General features: G+C 49.8%; 2 protein-coding genes across 6 annotated transcripts; both read left to right on the forward strand.

Annotated features, from left to right (window-relative positions):
* Window positions 1-3: 3 nt before the first annotated feature.
* On the forward strand, window positions 4-6,331 carry KLK9 (kallikrein related peptidase 9). Its single transcript, XM_077131026.1, has 5 exons — window positions 4-611; window positions 793-949; window positions 3,797-4,062; window positions 5,230-5,366; window positions 5,640-6,331. The coding sequence occupies exons 1-5, from the start codon at window positions 497-499 to the stop codon at window positions 5,790-5,792; spliced, it is 828 nt and encodes a 275-aa protein (XP_076987141.1). The 5' UTR covers window positions 4-496; the 3' UTR covers window positions 5,793-6,331.
* A 597-nt stretch (window positions 6,332-6,928) lies between these two features.
* On the forward strand, window positions 6,929-12,748 carry LOC143658764 (kallikrein-8-like). Of its 5 annotated transcripts, none has more exons than XM_077131037.1 (6): window positions 6,929-7,024; window positions 7,393-7,470; window positions 8,566-8,605; window positions 8,925-9,184; window positions 10,862-10,995; window positions 11,999-12,748. In XM_077131037.1, the coding sequence occupies exons 2-6, from the start codon at window positions 7,401-7,403 to the stop codon at window positions 12,152-12,154; spliced, it is 660 nt and encodes a 219-aa protein (XP_076987152.1). In that variant the 5' UTR covers window positions 6,929-7,024; window positions 7,393-7,400; the 3' UTR covers window positions 12,155-12,748. The 5 variants fall into 5 exon arrangements, with proteins under 5 accessions (XP_076987152.1, XP_076987148.1, XP_076987150.1 ...); XM_077131033.1 differs by having other exon boundaries at window positions 8,413-8,605; window positions 11,999-12,746; XM_077131035.1 differs by having other exon boundaries at window positions 8,446-8,605; window positions 11,999-12,744.
* The last annotated feature ends 6,949 nt before the right edge of the window (window positions 12,749-19,697 follow it).

The raw sequence follows: 19,697 nt of genomic DNA on the forward strand, positions 1-19,697 counted from the left end.
CTCTCTCTCTCTCTTCCTTTCCTCTCTGTCACCACTCATCCCCCATTGTGTCTGTCATTTTTCCCTCTGAGCCCCTGCTCTTTGTCCCCCCTTTCCCCTGCTTTCTGGCCCCCATCCCATCCCTTGTCTTCCCCTGTCTTGGTTCCAGCTCACCGCTGCTTCAATCAAGATAAACTTGCTTCTTCCCTAGAACCCTGCCTTAGGGATTTCCCCGCTCCTTCTCCAGGCCATTAAATATCCTGGTCAGGATCCTGAGTCCTGAGGTCATGGGGAATGGGGCAAGCCCCTCCGGGGTCTCTGCCCAGGAGCCTACAGCCTCTGCACACTCCAGCGTCCTCCCCTATCGAGCCAAGCCCTGGCTGGCCAGGTCGCCCGCTCATCCCCACGGGGGGTCCCTCCGCTGCTTCCACTCCCCAGGCCCCAGGATTTCCCCTCCCCCAGGGACATTTCCCAAGCTTGATTAATCACAGAGGCATCCCCAGGGAGGAGGAAGGCCATGTCATGGCTTACCATAAAGAAGCACCGAGCACCTAGCGCCAGCTGGAGCCCCCGGCAGCCCGAGGCCATGAGGCTGGAGTTGCTCTGCTCTCTGCTCGCGCTTCTTCTGGCAGGTGAGGCCCCTGCCAGCGCCCTCCATCCCGGCTGCCCCTCTGTGACCCTCTGCCCTCCAGGCTGCAGTCCCCTGCCCTCTGGGTGTCTCAGGATCCTTCCCTCCTTCCCCCCTCCCCGCCCCAGCGCGCTCTTCGCCAACCTCACTGCCCTCACCAACACCGCTCCCCCACCCCACGCCAGGGCACGGCTGGGCCGACACCCGCGCCATCGGGGGCAAGGAATGCAGCCCCAACTCGCAGCCCTGGCAAGCCGGCCTCTTCTTCCTCACGCATCTCTTCTGCGGGGCGTCCCTCATCAGTGACCGCTGGCTACTCACAGCTGCCCACTGCCGCAAGCCGTGAGTGACCCGGCCGCCGAGCGGGGCAGCGAGGGCGCAAGCGGGAGACGGGCGCGGGCGAGAGAGGGGAGCGGGAGGGAGAGGGGCGCGTGCGGGAGATGGCTCGTGCGGGAGAGGGGCGCGGGCGAGAGAGGGGCGCGTGCGGGAGAGGGATGCGTGCGGGAGAGGGGCGCGTGCGGGAGAGGGCTCGTGCCGGAGAGGAGCGCCAGCGAGAGAGGGGCGCGTGCGGGGAGGGGCGCGTGCGGGAGAGGGGCGCGAGCCCGAAAGGGGCAAGGACCCGTCGAGGAGGAGAAACCGACCTGGGGGCTGGTAGCGCCCAGCGCGCAGACTCTAGGAATTACGCATGGCAGGTGCCCCAAATCTTTCAATTCTAGGGTCCTAAAAATAGCATCTAAGATTGGAAACTTAGGCTCTTAGAGTCCGGTTCGCTCGAGTATATAACTACTTCTATATAATACAGAATATATAATATAAGAATATAACAATATAAGAATTCTATGTAATATAAGAATATAACTACTTCTATAACAAGTAGTTATAGAACAGATTTTAAAGTTTGGTATGGGTTACATTTCCCGATCTTTCGTTTTTTCTTCTAGCTGCTCCAAGACACTGGAGAGTAACAGAGAGATCAGTATTCAGCAGTCACACTCATTTGTTAAATCCTGTCTCTCTGTTATACCCCTCCTGCTCTTCAAACAGCATATATACATATAAGCAATAGATTTCAAACTATATCGCAAGAATAGTTGTAGAACAGATTTCAGAGTTTGGCATGGGATACAATTCCACAATTTTAGGTTTTTGTTTCTAGGTGCTCTAAGGTACTGGAGGCTAAAAGAAATATCAGTAGAACGATTGGGCACTCATTTGTTAAACCCGCCCTTCTCTGTATAACTCCACCCTCACCTTTGCTCTTTCTCCCACTCTCCCACTCCGTTATTAGGGGTATTTGGGCTATGCCCCATTATAACTTGTAAAAGTAATTTTAATAGTAGATTTAACCTGGTATATCTGAAATGTTATGGTTTCAACATGTAATCGATTTTTAAATAATTATGAATGAGGTATTTTACTTTTCTTGTATTCAACCTTTGAAATCCAGCATGCATTTTATGCTTAGGGCGCATCTCACTTTGAACCAGCAACATTTTCAAATGCTTAATAGCTGTATTGGACAGTGCAGACCTAGAATCTTAGATTCAGAATATTCTAAGCTCATTGAATATAAAAACTCACAATCCTACAAACGTTGACTCACAGTATTCTAGAATACTGTGATTCACGGAATTCTAGAATCTGGAACCAAGATAATTCTGAAAGCTTAGAATCTGTGAAGCTTAGTTCACATTTATAAACATCTAGAATCTGATGGACTTGACATCACAGAATACTAGTAGCCTACATTCCTAAAATTCTGAAAACTTTAATTCAAAGAATTCTTGAGTTCTAAATGCTTTGAATCCAAGACTCTCAAGTTTCTTAAAGCCATAGACATAGAATTCAGCATTGGTGAAATCTGAGAGTATCATTTTCCCAGAATATTAGAGACGTAGATTTAATTCAGATTTTAAAATTCTAAGTTGTTTGCAATCTACAAAAATCCAGAACATCTTGACCCTTAGAGGTCAGACACTTAGAATTCTAGAATTTTAGATCCTGAGGATTCTGAACTCTTAGTATCCTAGAATCTACGTAAGGGAGGAACCCTCTCTGCATCATCTCTGAAAATTGGCCATCCATACTGTCCCAGTATTTTTCCCTCCAGGAGTGAAGCGTGGGTGCTGAGACAGGATGCTCTGTGGGAATCTCCCATCATGCACTGCTCCAATATGGGGCCTTAATGAGCTTAGCTCTGTACATCAGTCTAGGAGAACAATATTTGGGCTCCGACCCAAAGATACGGCAGAAAAGAAAGAGAGATAGGGAGGTAGAGGAGATCCAGAGGCGGGGACCCAAGCTGAGGTGGTGCTCCTGCTGCTGGCTTCCCAAACAGAGAACAAGACGGGGACGGTGACAGAGAGGGACAGAGATAGAAATGACATCCCACACTCCCCAGACCCTGAATTCTCAGCCCTTATCTGGATCCCCAATGTCAGAAGCTGGAGGGTGGATGGGTAGACCCCCAAAGTGTCTTTAGCTCTCCAGAGCCTGGAGCCAGTCCAGAGCAGGTAGGGACTGCAATGAGAAATCTTGAGATTAGACTGCAAGAAGAAATAATTGAGGGGTGATGGATTTGGGGAGCGGAAGTGCAAGGTCACAGGCTGGCACAAGATGACCCCCGATTTGGGGATTTTCCATCTCCCACCCCACCCCTCCATACGTACACATACAAACATAGGCAAGCCACACCCTTCAGAAGCCATCGCGCCTGTGGGGACACAGAGTGGGGCTGCTGTTGTGTGAGAGGTGTGGTGCTTGTATGCCCACATGGCTCCAGGGGACCCAGGTCACCACCAGGGTTCTGGGATGGGGCAGAGAAGAAGGTGGCTCATTCAGAACGGGACTAGGAGGCGTGTGAGATTTGGAGGATGGAGACAAAAAGACAGAGCTGAGAGTAGAAACTCAGAGACGAAAGGTACTTTATAAGTACACGGCATCTTGCGTCACAAATCGGCAATGGGAGCCCAGAAAGGGTGTGTGACTTGTAGAGAACCCAAAGCACCCTGACAGACAGGAAAACAGAGAGGGTGTGCGCTTTGCCTGAAACCACACAGCACCCTGGGTCACAAATAGAAGATGGGGGCCCGGAGAGGGTGTATGGCTCTGGTGTACCAAAAAGGAGGACTGGGGTTGAGAATATACCCACTTTCCTCCAGCTTGACCCTTCAGGGCCTATCCCGGCAGGTATCTGTGGGTGCGCCTCGGGGAGCATCACCTCTGGCACTGGGAGGGTCCAGAGCAGCTGTTCCGGGTCACAGACTTCTTCCCCCATCCGGGGTTCAACCAGGACCTCAGTGCCCACGACCACAACGATGACATCATGCTGATCCGTCTGCCCTGGCGGGCCCGCCTGAGCCACGCTGTGCAGCCCCTCAACCTCAGCGAGACCTGTGTCTCCCCAGGGGCCCAGTGCCTCATCTCGGGCTGGGGGGCCATCTCCAGCCCCGAGGGTATGGCCTTGCCTATGGCATACTCCCCTGACACATGCTTCATTGCTCTCTGTCTCTTCCTCGCTCTCTTCTCTCTATCTATATCTATTTATCCATCTACCTTTATCTATCTGATCTGCTTGTCTGTACATCTATCCAACCAAACCTAACATGCTATAAATTACAAAGATGAATCATTATTTTATGAGCCACTAAAAACAATCACCACCAAAAACAGCCCCAATGGCCACTGCATGACATCATTTCTTGGAACACACATTCTGATATATTTCAATGGGAAAAAAATATATATGCATTTAGAATTGAAATAAGGCACATGCATCTCAGAGTCGCAAATTGACAGCCCATTAGCCAAATTCAGCCTCCCCAGATCAGAATTGGTTTTCAGGGTGTCTTGGGGGGAAAAAAAGTCTGAATTTACTGCTGCCAACATCTAAAACTTCGTTGATGTTACAGAAAGGCCAGATTTCTAGATTTGTTTGAAAAAAGGCAAAGAACTGGCAATGCTTGGCCCACGTTCCCACAATGAGCAACCATTGGAAAGTGTTGGTAGAAGCCACCTTCTTCAGATGTGACATGTACCCCCCTGGCAGCTGCTTCTCTGCACAGTCCCCTCCTCGTTCCTATCACCCACCAGTGTCTTGGAAGCATCTGAGTACATACCACGTATTACATACACAGATACATGCATATGTATATCGGTACCTGTCTACTGATAAACTGCATCCACCTCTGTATTTAACATCTCTGTATTTCTCTGTCTCTGTCTATCAGTGACAATCTCACTACATCTCCTCGCCTATCTCGCTGCCTTCTTCTCCCTTGCTGTGTCTGGGCCCACTGCTGTCTGTTTCCTTTGTTGTCTCCTCTAAAAATCTCTTTTCCTTTGCGGCGTCTCTCTCCCTCTCTCTCCATGGTCTCTATTTTCCTCCCTGCGAGTTGTGTACATTCGTGTTTTTGTCTTTCAATTCTCGGCATTTTTTATTTCTCCTTTGTGCTTCATGTCTGTTTCTCATCCCTGTCTCTTATCTCTATCTCTGAGGGTCTTATGCTGTGACCCCCATGGATCTTCGCTCTTTGGGGAGGGCTGCAGGGAAGGTCCAAGAGAAGGGGTGTCTGTGTGTGATGAGTTAGCTGATGGCTCTCTGTGAACCTTCTCCCCAACAGTGCAGTACCCAGAAACGCTGCAGTGTGCCAACATCAGCATCCTGCATCCCAAACTCTGCCACCACGCATACCCAGGCCACATCTCAGACAGCATGCTCTGTGCGGGCCTGTGGGAGGGGGGCCGCGGTTCCTGCCAGGTAGGAGGGGGGAGGGCCGGGACACCCGGCCCTGGGAGGGGATGGCGCCAGGGCCCCGACTCCTGAGTCCTCGGGGAAGAGGACACTAGGAGTATAGAAGGCTGGATCCTGGGGAGGGGTGGGGATTGGAGAACTCAACTTCTGGGTCCAAGAAAGGAGGGACTTATTGGGGGAGGAGAAAACTGGGGGTCTTGATGGGAGGGAGGAAGAGGCCCAGGCGGTGGTCATGAACTGACCCATCTAACAGTTTCTCCCCTGCTTCCCTGCTCACAGGGTGACTCTGGGGGCCCCCTGGTTTGCAATGGAACCCTGGCGGGCGTGGTGTCTGGGGGTGCCGAGCCTTGTTCCAGACCCAGGCGTCCTGCCGTCTACACCAGCGTATGCCACTATGTGGACTGGATCAGAAAGACCATAGAGAAAAACTGAGCCCCCGTGCCTTGGACGATCAAGAGAGGATGGTGGGCGCCGGGAGGCCGAGAACATGGGTCTTCGCCCCCGCCTCCGGGAAACTGGGCTGTCCACCAGCCTCCTCCTCTTCCTCGGGTTCCGCCCCTGCCCACCGGCAACTTCGGCGTAGCCACGCCCCCTGAGCCAGCGCGGGAAGAAACCTGCGTCCTTAGTGGCCCCGTCTCTGTGACGTCACCGAGGACCAGCCCCACCAGGAAACAGCGCTGCCTATGGCTCCGCCCCAATAAATGACGCCTAGGAAATAGCTCCGCCCCTTGGAACTCTGCCCTTCCGGACATCTCGTCTGGACTCCACCCCTTGTGGCTCCGCCTCCTCGCTCAGAGAGCCCGCCCCCTTAATGTCAGGGGCGCGATGGCTCCGCCCACCGGGAACGGGCTGGTGTTGGACGGCGCCCCCTGGTGGCCGCGTCCTGGGTTTGAATCCCGGTCGGGGCCGACTCGGGGAAGCCGGGGGAGGGTCTCGGTGCCTTCAGAGCCAATGGCTGGTTTTACAATAAACGCGCGGAGCCGCGACTTCCCTGTGTCCGCGTGGTGCGACGTGGGAGCGGCCGCTGTGGGCAGTGGAGGGCAGATGCGGCCGCGACGCCGGGCCCCGTGAGCCCCCAGCGAGTCCCCCCTCAAGTCCGCCTCCACCAGCCCATTGCAGCAAGGCTCCGGGCTCCGCTGGGGCTGGTCCCGCCGCTCCAGGGGCCAGGGAAAACCAGGTCACGGCGCCTCCCAAACCTGCCTTCCCAGATCCCGGACCTCTCAGGGCCGGCGGGCGGGGCCCGAACCGCCCTCGGCTGTCAGGACCGAATTTTTCCGTTCCGTGTTAGGGGCAGCAGCCCCCTCCTCCCACAAGAGTCCAGAACCCAGACCCCTCCGAAAAGGACGTCAGAATTCAGCCCCCAGTCCCTTCTCCCTCAGACCCTGGGGTTCCAGCATTGAGCCCTTTCTCTCCCAAGCCTCAAGGGTCCAAGGCTCCAGCCCTGCTCCCTCCGGACTCCGTGTACAGACCCACAGGCCTTCCTGGTTAGACCCGGGCTTCGGGTTCCGACGCGCCTCTTGCTCAGGTGCAGGGGGAGGCGGGGCAGGAGGCGGGGATTTCCAGTTAAAAGACTCCAGAACCGTGCACCAGGGCAACAGAATTGAAATGCTGGGGCCTCGTCCACTGGGTCCGAACCAGTAGGTGACCTCCCTGGATTCTGTAAGGTGAGGTGCAGAGGTATTCAGATACAGGCTTCAGCACCCCCCAGACCAAAGCCCCCAGCCCTGGCTTCCTTCGGCCTTGGACCCAGGACTCCGGGCCCCCAACTCCCTCCTCCTCCATGACTCAGGAGTTCGGGGCCACAGCTCCCTCCTCCCTTGCAGCTGGGGATCCAGTCCCTCAGCCGCACCTCACTCAGACCCTAGGGTGTTGGTCCCATCTCTTCTTCCTGCAGGACTCAGGAGAGAAACTGGGATGCTCTCTGCTCCTTCCCCAAAACCAATTTCACTTTCTGGGACTTCAGGCTCCTCCTTTCTCATCTTCTAGCCCCACCCTGTCCTTCTGCTTGCCCTTCTCCCTCTCCCTCTCCCAGACACCACCATGGCATACCTCCCACCACCAGCAGCCTTGACCTGGCTGTTCCTGCTTTTGCTGCTGGAAGGCTGGACAGGTGAGAGGGCGGAAGGAGGGCTTCGGAGGGGATGGGGACGGAAGGCATGTGAAGGCCTGTGGTGGTTCTGTGGTGCATGGGGTGGCCTGTGCAGGGTGGAAGCATGCGACTGCATGCAGGAGCCTCTGTGAGCTCGCCTGACGATGGGTGGAGCTGGGAACACGTGGGAGTAGGTGGGAGGGTGTCAGTCTATGCTGGAAAAAAACAGCCATGGTGGGCTGATGGCTGAGAGGCGTGAGACACATAAAAATAGAGGGGAGCCTGAGGATGCGTGTGGAACTGTGCAGGAGCGTGTGCATATATGTGGGAGCAGCTGATACATGAGGGAGGATGTGGACAGGTGGGAAAATGTGGGTGCATGTGGGAGCATGTGGATGTGGGGGGGCAGATGGACGTGTGTGGGAACACGTGGACCTGTGTGAGAGCATGTGGCTATGTGGGTGATGGCATGTGGACATGTGGGGGGCATGTGGATGCATGTAGGAGCATGCAGAGGCATGTGATACACATGGGAACATGTGGATATATAGGGATGTGTGGGCTGTGTGGGGGCATATGAAACGTGGGAACATGTTACGTGCGGGACATGTGGATATATGTGGAGGGATGCGGACATACCTGGGAGAATGTGCAGGCCCGTGGGGGTATGCATGTGACACATGTGGGAGCATATGAATACATATGGGGGCATGTGTGTACATGTGAGGGCATGTGGACACATGTGGGAGCATGTGGAAATATTTCTAGGTGTGTGGCTCCTTGCATGATGACTCACAGACTTAACTGAGAGAACATGTTTCCATGTGGTAGCGTGTGGATGCCTGAGGCCACACACATGAGGGTGTGTGGACGCACGAAGGAGCATGGGGAAGCATGCGGAGAACTTCCCGTGTGTCCATTTGAACCCACAGTGGTTGTCCTGGCCCTGGTACTGCCCCATAGGGTGGCGACCCAACCCTCTCCCTCCTGCTGCAGGACCCTTGAGAGCACAGGAGCCCAAGGTGCTGCAGGGTGAGGAGTGCGAGCCCCACTCACAGCCGTGGCAGGCGGGCTTGTTCCAGGGTAACCGCCTGCTCTGTGGGGGCGTCCTCCTAGGTGCCAACTGGGTCGTCACAGCTGCCCACTGTAGAAAACTGTGAGTGGATGCTGGGCCGAGGTGGGCAGAAGCCTCGGGAAAGTGGGCACTAGAGCCTGCACCCCCAGGTCTGAGGGAGGAGGGACTGGGGGCTGGGACCCCTGAGTCTGAGGTGGGAGGGGTCGGGGGCCTGGATCTCCGGGTCTGAGGGAGGAGGGGCTGCGGGCCTGGAGACCCCAGTCTGAGGGAGGAGACTTCCTGGGTTGGAAGGGGGAATGCCTGAGGCTTTGAGTCTACATCAAGGAAGAGGAGGCTGGTGAGGGAGAGAGCTAGGATCTGAGACTCCTGCCTGGGTCCTAATCTACCCCCACCATTGCAGGAAGTACACTGTTCGCCTGGGAGAGCACAACCTGCAGAATAAGGACGGGCCAGAGCAAGAAATGGCAGTGGCTCAGTCCATCCCTCATCCCTGCTACAACAGCAGTAGCCAGGACCACCGCCACGATCTCATGCTCATTCGGCTACGTCGTCAGGCCTCCCTGGGGTCCAAAGTGAAGCCCATCAACCTGACGGATCGCTGCGCCCAGACGGGCCAGCAGTGCACCATCTCAGGCTGGGGCACTGTCACCAGCCCCCGAGGTACTGGGCTTGGCCAATACAGGAGGGAGAAGACAAGCCAGTGGGCCGGGGGACCCCAAGACATTGTCAAGGCTTGGCTCCAGGAGGAGGCAAAGAAGGGAAAGTGATTGTGTTGATGAGATACATGGGTGGCCCAGGCTGGAAGCCTTGAAACCCAGAAGATTAACAGGAGTGGTAGGGGGAAAGAGAGCAAACTAACGGATCATTGGTCAGCGCTCAGAAAAATGAATGCATGAATAAATGAGTACAACTCTCCTTCATGGTGGAGAACCCCTTGTTGTTCAATACTTTATGTAATCCTCTTGACAGCTTAGGATATAAGGATTCCCTAAGGGATCCAGGAAACAGACTCCAGAGTACCTCCCACCTCTTGAACGCAGGAGTCCCAGCCCCCACCTCCCTCCTTTCCCAGGCCCAAGCCCTGTCTTCCTCTGGACTCAGGAATCTAGGTCCCCAGTTCTCTCATCACACTAGACCCTGAAGTCACAGTCTCCAATGAAGGCCTCCCTTTGGGACATCAGACTCCCACCTGCCCCTCGCCTCCCTCACAAGTGGAGAGACTGGGGCTCAGCTGGGTCGTGCTGTGACTCACCAGGAAGCAGCACAGTCGGGATTCAGGGCCCTGCCTGTCTGACTCCGACTTCCAAGGAGGTGATGTGATGCTCTAGGAACTTACCTGCTCATGAACTAGGCAATTTGGCTCAAACCGCCACTTTGCCCCCTTACTCTGGGCAAGTCCCTTACCATCTAACAGCCTTGTTTTCTATGTCTACAAAATGGAAACAACTATCCAATAGATTCTGTGCTCAGGAGAGCTCAGGTTACATCTATTTGTTTCATTGTGATGTCCCTAGTGTTCACGGTAGTGCCTGGGACACAGATGTGATCAATAAATATCCACTGAAAGGATGAATGAATGAATGAATGAAAAAATTAAAAATGCCTCCCTCCTTCAAAGAACTGATGTGAGGATTAAATGAGACTGTGATCATATAGCTCCTGGCACATACATACCAGATAAAGATTATCTTCCCTTCAAGTCGGTTCCCCAAAGGAGATTGATGAGAAAGATCAATTCCACTTTCAATCATTTATTCAGCACTTATTTATTGAGCGCATAATATTCCCCAGGTGCTGATCTAGGCACAGGGGATACAGCCCCCAACAAACCTGACCAGTCTGTTGCATGTCCTTATGGAGATGCATGTTAGGATATAGACAATACATAAACAGACAAAGTATCAGGTAGAGGAAAGAGCTATGGTGAAGTTTGTGGAGCAAGAAAGAGCAGTGGTGTTTTAATAAGTGATCAGGGAAGGCTTCTTAGAAGGGGTGACATTTGGAAGAAATAAGATTTAGCTGAGATCAAAGACCTGGTGGTCCGTGAATGGAGAGAAAGAGAAAGACTGGAGGGAGAAAGTGAGAGGGTGGAGTCACAGCCACCTGTCCCTTGATTTGAAAACAGCTCAGGGAAAGAAGCAAAAAGGCCCTCTCTAGAGGGAGAAAGGGGAAGAGCAGGGGACAGGCCTTTATTTAGTATAGAGAAGAGAAGTTCTTTGGGAAATGTATCAGAAAACTCACCCAGCTGTGGATGGGAGGGAGGTCAGATCCAGAGGAAAAGGGTTGCTCTCTCTCTCTCTCTCTCTCTGGAAACTTAACAACTTCTTTCTTCTTCAGAGAATTTCCCTGAAGCTCTCAACTGTGCACAAGTAAAAATCTTTCCCCAGAAGCAGTGTGAGGCTGCCTACCCCGGGAAGGTGACAGATGGCATGGTCTGTGCTGGAGAAAGCAGCGGAGCTGACACGTGCCAGGTGGATAAGTTATGATCCCCTCATGCTTCACCCCATGGGAGGAGTGAGGCTTGGCAGGGTGGGGCACCGCGGGGGGGCGGGGTGGAGAGTGCTCAGAGAGGTGGGCTCTACGCTGAGCTGCAACCAGACTCAGAGAAGGCCAAACTCTCGCTGAAGGTCACGCTGCACAGGAAACAGCAGTGCTGAACTGTCTCAGTCATTTTCCTGGGAACCCCTGGCTGCAGGATGGGGAGCATGGGGGCGTTAACGGGCATGCGAAGAAGTGTGGTTGAAGCAGAGAGTCTGGGGCTGGAGGTAGTCTGGCCAGCTGGTCAACCACTTTTCCTTGGGACCACACGCTTGAGCGCCGCCTCCTTCTCCTATGATTGGTCCCTTAATACTCCGTTCCCAACTGGCCTGAGAATGGCAGATTGGCTGCAATGCTTCACCATCCATTGACCTCAAGGCTCCCTTGGGCTTTGTCCTCTTCACGGAAGGCCCGCCCCCTTCGCTCATGAATGGTGGCTGAAGACAATGCTTTCTTCCTCACTGGCCAAGACCTGAACCAGTTCCTTGTGCTGCCCCTCCATGAAAAGCCAGGTCCCTTCCAACAAGAGCTCTTGTCATTGCTCCTTGGGGACCTGCTCTGTGTGCACACGCCTTCACAAGCACTGCTCCTTGTTCCCATATTTCATCCCTGGATTCAGTGTTCTCTTCCGTATTGGCCAGAACGCCCGGAGCCATCAGCTCTGCACCCTCTCGTCCTCCCTACTCTCTTCTCTCTGGGCTGGACTCTTGGGTCTGCATTCTCTTCTCCCATTCGCTGGAGTCTCCTCAGGCAGCCTATCGACAGCCCCGCCAGGCAGGCCCCGCCCCTCTCTCTCATGATTGGTCCTAGGAGACAATATCTTATCGCCATTGGCTAGAGGGGAGCCATCAAGCCGTGGTTCCCGGGGCTGGTTACCACGGGAAACCCACCTGTGGGCCTCCCAGAGGAAACACCTCTCTCGCTGTCCTGTTCCAGGGCGATTCCGGGGGCCCACTGGTGTGTGATGGCGTTCTCCAGGGCATCACGTCCTGGGGCTCCGACCCCTGTGGGCGGCCGCAGAGACCTGGCGTCTATACCAACATCTGCCGCTACCTGGTCTGGATCAAGAAGACCATGGGCAAAAGGGGCTGATCCCAAGAGGAGCCCTGCCCCCTCCCCCTAATAAACTGAACACCCAGCCTGGCTCCTTGCCTGTGTCTGCTTTAGCTGTGGGGCCGTGTGGATGGGGAGCCTCACCCCGCTAGGAGGCGTAGTGGGAAGTCTGGAGAGAAAAGGACCCCTGTGGCTAATCTGATCATCACTTAAAGTGACCCCTTGCTCCTGGAAGGACTTGGGGGAGTGGGAGGTTTACTTCAAAAGAGAGACTTATTGGGATTTCCAAATATCCAACGCATCAGGTCTCAGGAAGAGAACTTTATAGGTAAAAGAGACTTAGGATCCAAGGGCCCTTCAGCTTCTTTTGCAGAACTAGATGTGGCAGCAAGATAAACGATCACAAGGTTTTTGATTGAAGGATGTTGAGAGCCCCAGACAGGCTGGCACAGCACCCACCAGAAGGCCTGCTTGTTAACTCTTGTGAGTACATGCCCTGCACATCAAGGAGAGCTGTGCCTCAGAGCTCCAGCAAACAAGCAGACCATAAACCAACAAGCTCCCATCCAACCAAGAGATAGAACACCACCTAGTGGGCACCCTCCCCTCCCAACATAACATTCCTTTTAAAATGCAGATCCCAGAACAAGGAGCTGGAGCCATTTTCTCTCCTTTCGCTGGCAAGTTTTGCTGGCTCTTACCTGCTTTCTCCCTGCTCTCTACCTTCAATAAATCTGTTAAGCTTTGACTTGCTGTCCTGCACCATTCCTTAATGACTCTGACCTAACACAATGCACTGGTCTGGGAAAGATTCAAAAGGAATATTATTTTAAATTTCTCTGGGCAGCTAAAGTTTTTAAAGCTGTGGGGGGAAGGACTCATAGTGGTGTTTCAACCTCCCCCCACCCCAGTTTCTTTTATTAACTGTTATGCACACATACACACACACACACACACACACACACACACACACACAGAAGTGTGCAGGAAATACAGGTACAGCTTAAATATTCATTAGTATACATGAAGCCACTACCCAGTGCATGAAATAGAACAATTAAAGCCCCCAAAAGTCTGAGGGGCAGGTTCTTCTTCTCAAAATAAACAGAAATGTTTCTCACAGTGAACAGCTGTCTGATATCTGTTATGGTGGAAGGGAATTGGCATTTTGTCATGGCTGGTGTCCAAACTGAAGGTAGCTACCCTAAAAGTGACATTTTGTGGGGTTTTTACCAGAAAGGAGGCTTAACACAAATTGTCTTGGAGAAATACATGTGTGATGGAAGGAAGTTATTCCCTAAATGAATAGGAATAAGAATCAAAGCCCCTTTAGAGAGATGGCTGTGTGTATATGTCCTCTCTCTTCATTGCTGTCTCATTCATTTATTGTTACCAACCCTTAACCCATTTATTTAACTCTGTAAGTCCTTTATTTCAAATTTCTTCATTTTCATAGTGTCTGTTCCCTCAAGGGCTGCTACAATTTCTTTCCCCTTTTCACTACCTTCCGACTTCTCTCATTGCCAACAACTTCAGTCTCCTGGTATTTCTTAGATTAAGTTCCCAAGAAAGAGAATTTGATCCATCTAGCTCATCTCTTCTCCTCCAGTCAAATCGTAGGTCACTGAATGGCCAAGGGTTTGACTATATTCTGGTGAGGTGACCACTCCTGTCCAATCAAGGCCTATTTGGAACCATGTGATGTAAAATATGGCTGCCCAGGGCTGTGGGCAGGGCAACTTCCCAGAAGAGGCTTGAGTGTGAAGGAAGCTTCACAGATGTCATCTGCCCTGATCCACCATGACAGCCCCTCTCATTTTCAGAAATCCCAAGGAAATCTTTCCCTTCTGGTACTAAACCCCTGGTGCCAGTGATGTCCCTCAAGAGACATCTCAACCCAAAGAATTATTTATAATTTTTAATGGTGGAAAATTTCAAATATACAAAAAAGTAGAGTGAATGGTGTAATGAATCTTTATATATCACCACACAAACGCAAACCAATTCTTCTTTCATCTGTTACCCCACCACCACCCCTCATTCCCCAAATCCTGATTATTTTGAAGCAAATATATGTCATCATATCATTTCATTTTTACATATTCCATTATGTGTCTTTAATATGGGTTGAAAAACTACAGCTGATGGGACAACTCTCACCAGCTAAAAGTAGTTTTTGCAGAAGAATGTGGGCAATCCATTACGTGATAGCAAACACTAAAATTGAACCTAATTTAGCAAGAAATTATTAGCAAGATATTATCCCCCTAGAAGAAAGGGATTTTTCTCACTAGTAGACCTGTTTTACAAAAATTTTCATTAAATTATTATTACTGTATTTTGAATCTTGTCAGTTAAAAATGTATGGAAATGTGGTTTTTCCCCTTGTTATGTAAGTACCAACATAATATCCTTGATTTTTCCTCTTGACCTACAAAACCTATAAAATATTAACAATCCGACTCTTTATAGAAAAAGTTTGTTGACCCCTACTCAAAACGATAGACTCATTTAAACACAACTACCCTAACATTATCACACTTTACTGAATTAATAATAATAATAAAAACCCTTACTATCGACCAATATCCAGGTGAAATTTGAAATTTCCCAATTGAATACAAACCGCAAAAGATCTGAGTTTTGAAACATATTAAGGGGACGTAGGAGGAGTGTCTGAAGCTTGGAGGGGAAGGGACTTGTCTGAATTCAACTGGCAAGTCATAAGCTGTGGAATCTGGTGGGAGGTGAGGACAACAGGTATGGAGAGAGGCTGGGGGAATGCATTTGGTCAGAGGGCTTATTTCTGCCTTAGTCAGTTTGATTCCCCAAATCAAACTGACTCATTCAAAAGAGGGACTTTGTTGGATCAGGTGGCCAGGAAGGCCACACGGCTGACTCACAAGGTGAAAGGAAGAGTCACGGGAACAAGACGCTCAAGGCCTGAGGTGAGGTGGTGACCTAAACAAGGCAATGCTCTGTCTCTCTGCACGTGACACTCCTCCCTCTATCACTCTACCTGCCTCTCTCATCACTGTTTCTGTCTCCCACACATGTGAGCCGTTTCTCATTTCTGCTTATCTCTTTTCTTCTGCAGGTCTCATTCTAGCCTTATGTAGGCAGATCTCTTCTTATGGAGGGAATACTCATAGACCCTGCTAAGCAAATCCAATAGAAAGAAAGACCTTTCTCCTAGAAGTTTGATATTAATCCTAAGGAAGAACTTTGATTGGTCCGGATTGAATTGGCAAGATCAATCACTGTTGCTAGGAATGTCCTAAGACATGATCATGGTGATGAATATACAACTATGTGATGATAATTGTGAGTTATTGATTATATACCAAGAATGGAATGATCCTATGGTAAGAGTGTTCGTGTTTGTATGTTTTTATGCTTAAAAAATCTTTTTAATAAAAAATCACTGTTGCTAGGGAGAAAGCAGTGGTCTTATCCGTTTGGCCTGGGTCATACGCCCATCTCAATGTGTATAGGATGAAGAACTATGATTGACAGCTTCACCAGAACTATATGAAATGAAGGGGCAGCGCCCCAGAAGAATTGGGGTGCTGTTCTTAAAAGAAGGGAGAATGGAATCTGGCAAGTTAGAAACAATGGGCCTTCAGAAGCCAGGGGCTGAATCAGGAGACGCCAAGGTCACAGCGTCCTGCGTTCCATAGGGAGGGCCCAGCTGGCAAGGCAGAGGCAGATGCTGTTTATCAGGTGTGATCATAACCTGGGAGATGACTCATTGGGCAAAAGTTCAGGACGTAGGTCTGAGGGCAAGGAAGGTCTGAGGGCAAGGAAGTTCTGACAGCAAGGAAGCCATGAGGTTGGGTCTCTGGAAGGAACATAGGAAGAGCTGTTCGAACCAAGCACAAAGGGCATGGAGGGCTCTCACCAACACAGGGGCATGATTAATTAATAGGCTCGGGGTAGTTATGGTCTAGATTAGGCCAGAAGAAACTCCAGAGGCATGGGAGGGTGTCACATGGAAATTTTTTTCTCAGAGTATGGGCCAATGCAGTGGTGGTATCACAGGCTTTTTTTTTTGACGTCACAGGCTTTTGAATCGCTAGCATTTGAATTCTGACCTTACTGCTCCTTAGCTATACGACTTTGGACTCTTTTAAGCTTCTGTTTTCTCATCTATAAAATGGGATGACAACTTCCATCTGATATGAACATTAGAGATGAGGTCCACAGAGCACCTGACACAGAGTTGGAAACGGAAGTTCTTTCATTCCTTGGGTAATGGAGTATGGAAGTTAATAGTAATTGAGTGTCTTCTATATATCCATCAGTTTTCAATTTGTTATTTTATTTAATCCTTATATTTGTCTCAAGAAGTGTTTTTTTTTTTTAGAGAGAGGCAAAGTGAGGATCAGAAAGATAAAATCACTTACCTAAAGTCCCAGGGTGGGGAACTAGGATTTAAAATTAAGTTGATCTGATTTGTGAGGCCGCGCGCCTTCTATTATACCTCATGTGTGAATGGCTAGAGATCAAGGCAAGACTGGGTCTAAAATTAGTGCATCTCTGGATGCCAATGGTTGGCAAACTAGAATTTATTTAAATACCTCCTGTGTATCTTGTTCTGGGCTGGGAGCTAAAAAAAAAAAAAAGAACAATAATGAAAACCAGATACATTCCCTACCCTCCTAAAGATCAGCATTTAGCAACAAAACAGATCAAACAAGTAATCATTTGATTTACAATATGTGGGTATGCAAAATATTGCAAAGAAGTTCCTGTAGTTTAGGAGTGAAAAACAAGAGTTCCAGAGTAGTAGAATTCCTCTCCTTTTACTAACACAACGCTGAGGAAGCACGGGGCTGAGGAGGGGCTACAGAGACAGAGATTAGGGTAGCGTACTAAACAAGCCAGAAGTCCTGCTAAAGTTCCTCCTTTGGGAAGACAGACGGGAAACAGACAGATTTCTGGGTCATGGATCTGTAAGAGAAGAACTGTGGTCAAGTGGCCTGAGCTCTGCCTCTGCTTGACCTGGGAGCCCAAGCCAAGAAAATTGCAGAATTGGCAAGATCAGGAGCCCACATTCCAGAAACTGTTTCTGGATTTAATGAGAGTTTATCTATCAGAAAGTTTGAGGACTTGGCTTGAATTTAATTAAGGAATGGGGCAATGTTAGTATGATGTGACTTGGCAGACTTTCAGAGTTTGCATTAAATGAAGAGTCAAAGTTGGGCATGGAGTTGCAGAAATGAAGACGGAATGTGGGAAGGTGTTGGACACAGAAATGACAATAGAGACAGAAACTGGGTTGGGGAAGAGAATAGTGATAGGACTGGAGCCAGTGTACTAGGATTAGTGTCAGATGTGAGTTGGGGTTGAGTGTTCATGGAGAAGATGTCAGTGGGACTTCCTGGAATACCACTGGGATGGGGTTCAGAGTAAGGTCAAGGTTAAAGCCTCCATTGTGCATGGGGTAGGTTTGGGGCTCAGACTATGATGACACTCAGTGTTTGAGTCAAAGTTGAATTTGGCTTAACGGTTAAGGGCTCAGGTTAAGTGTCAAGAGTCAGGATAAGGTTGGAGAAGATCAAAGGTATTAGCCTGAGTTGATATTTGGAGTCAGGGATTGTGTCAACATTTAGGTTCTTAGTGAGGTATAAATTGGAATTGTTCAAGGTTGAAGCAAAATTTGAGGTTCAGATTGGGTACAAATTGAGGTTTGGGGTGAAGACTAGGACTTGCGCCAACATTAGTGCTGTAGGCTGTGCCAAGGTAGGTTTGGACATAGAATTATGCTTGAAGTCAAGATCTTGGGCCTTTCTCATCCTCTCAGAAGAATTTGACCACACCTGACCACACATGTTCAATGAATGGCACATCATCCAGCAAGAGTCTGTGAAGCCTCAGCATCTCCTTCTCCCTCACCACATCCTCCACTCAATATGTCACCAAGACCTGTTGATGCTCCCCTAAGTGGATCTTGAACCCATCCACTTATCACCATCCCCATTTCCCAGTTGCCCTTATCCATGTCACCATCAGCTCTCATTTGGACAACAGCAAGAGCTGTTTTGTGCACCACTATATCCAGTCAGCCATCTCTCTTTATGGTCCATAGAGGGGTCCCACAGTACCAATATTTGCATCCAGAAAGCACACCATCCTAAATTTAGAAACAAAAGCTCATAGTCAATCTTCTGATGGAAAGGCAGAAGGGGTGAATGTCTTGAGTAGATAACAAAAACATCCACTATGGGTCAAGTTATGGGCTAAAGTTACAGTTGGGTTAGAAGTCAAAATTGAGATCGGTTTGAGCTCAGGGTTGAGGAGTGAATCACACTTTGGGGTCTGATTTAGAAATTGGGGTCAATTCCATTTTTATGAATTTGAGTTCAAGAAATAATCAACACGGCAGGCCACGGTGGCTCAGCAGGCAGAGTTCTTACCTGCCATGCCAGAGACCCAGGTTCGATTCCTGGTGCCTGCCCATGCAAAAATAAATAAATAAATAAATAATCAATGGTTCACAACTTGCTCAAAGTAAAAGCCAAAGTCTAACCTTAGCCTTCAAGGTTCAGTGTCACCCAAGTCCTGTTATATCTCTGACCTCATCACTTGTCCCCCAGCTCACTCAGCTCATCACAACAGCCTCTACACTAGGGTGCATTAGGGATACTTCTTCCCTAAGGTACTTGCTTGCTCCCTCTGCCTAGGACTCACTACCTCTAGGTAACCCCATGATTTGCTCCATCATCTGTGTCAATATTTTGCTCCAATGTCACCTTCTCATGGATTTCTTCCAGATCATCTTTGCAAACATAACCCCAGGAGGGTGGAGGGAGCCAAGAACTCCCTATCCCTTTCCCCACTTTATTTTTCTCATAGCAGGTACCACCATGTAACAAACCGTGTATTTTATATCTTTGTTTTTTGCATTGACTGTCTCCCACCGCAAGCATGAGGGCCTCTATAAAGGCAGAAATTGTTGTCTGTTTAGTTCACTGCTGTGTCCTCTGCAGCAGAATAGTGTTAGATGCTCAGTGGATACTTTTTGAATGAATAAAATGAGCAAAGAGGAATGAACAAAGAACCACCCCAGCATTGCTATAATTAAAGCTATCCAAATGTACTTCGATTTGAAACAGATTCCATAAATTAAGATACAACTTGATTATGGCATATACATACAACATTACAAAAGAAGGAGAAATTATTTAATACACTGAGATATTTTAAAAGTAGAAAAACAGCTGTGGTAAATAATATTTATTGCAAATATTTTTGCTGTAAATAGGTAATATAGAGGAACCTGCGCATAATATGGTTAAAAATGAATATGAAAACACATAAATAAGAGGAAGCATTTAGTGGGGTGGAGTTAGGGAAGGCTTTCTCTTTTTAATGGATCTCTCCCTATTAGGGCTGTAACTCCTGCTGAGGCTCAAAGGCGCGACTGGAATCCCGCCGGAACAAGTTCCTACAGGCTGGTCGGAATTAGAGTGGGCGCTCGGGCGCGCAAAGAAAGAGGATGAGGACGGGAAAAGGGCTCCAGGGAAGGACCGAGGCTATGGCCCAGTCCCCGAGTCCTGCCTCCCCTGGCATCCTGCTT

The sequence above is a fragment of the Tamandua tetradactyla genome, chromosome 16 (assembly GCF_023851605.1).
Source record: "Tamandua tetradactyla isolate mTamTet1 chromosome 16, mTamTet1.pri, whole genome shotgun sequence".
NCBI lineage: Eukaryota > Metazoa > Chordata > Mammalia > Pilosa > Myrmecophagidae > Tamandua > Tamandua tetradactyla.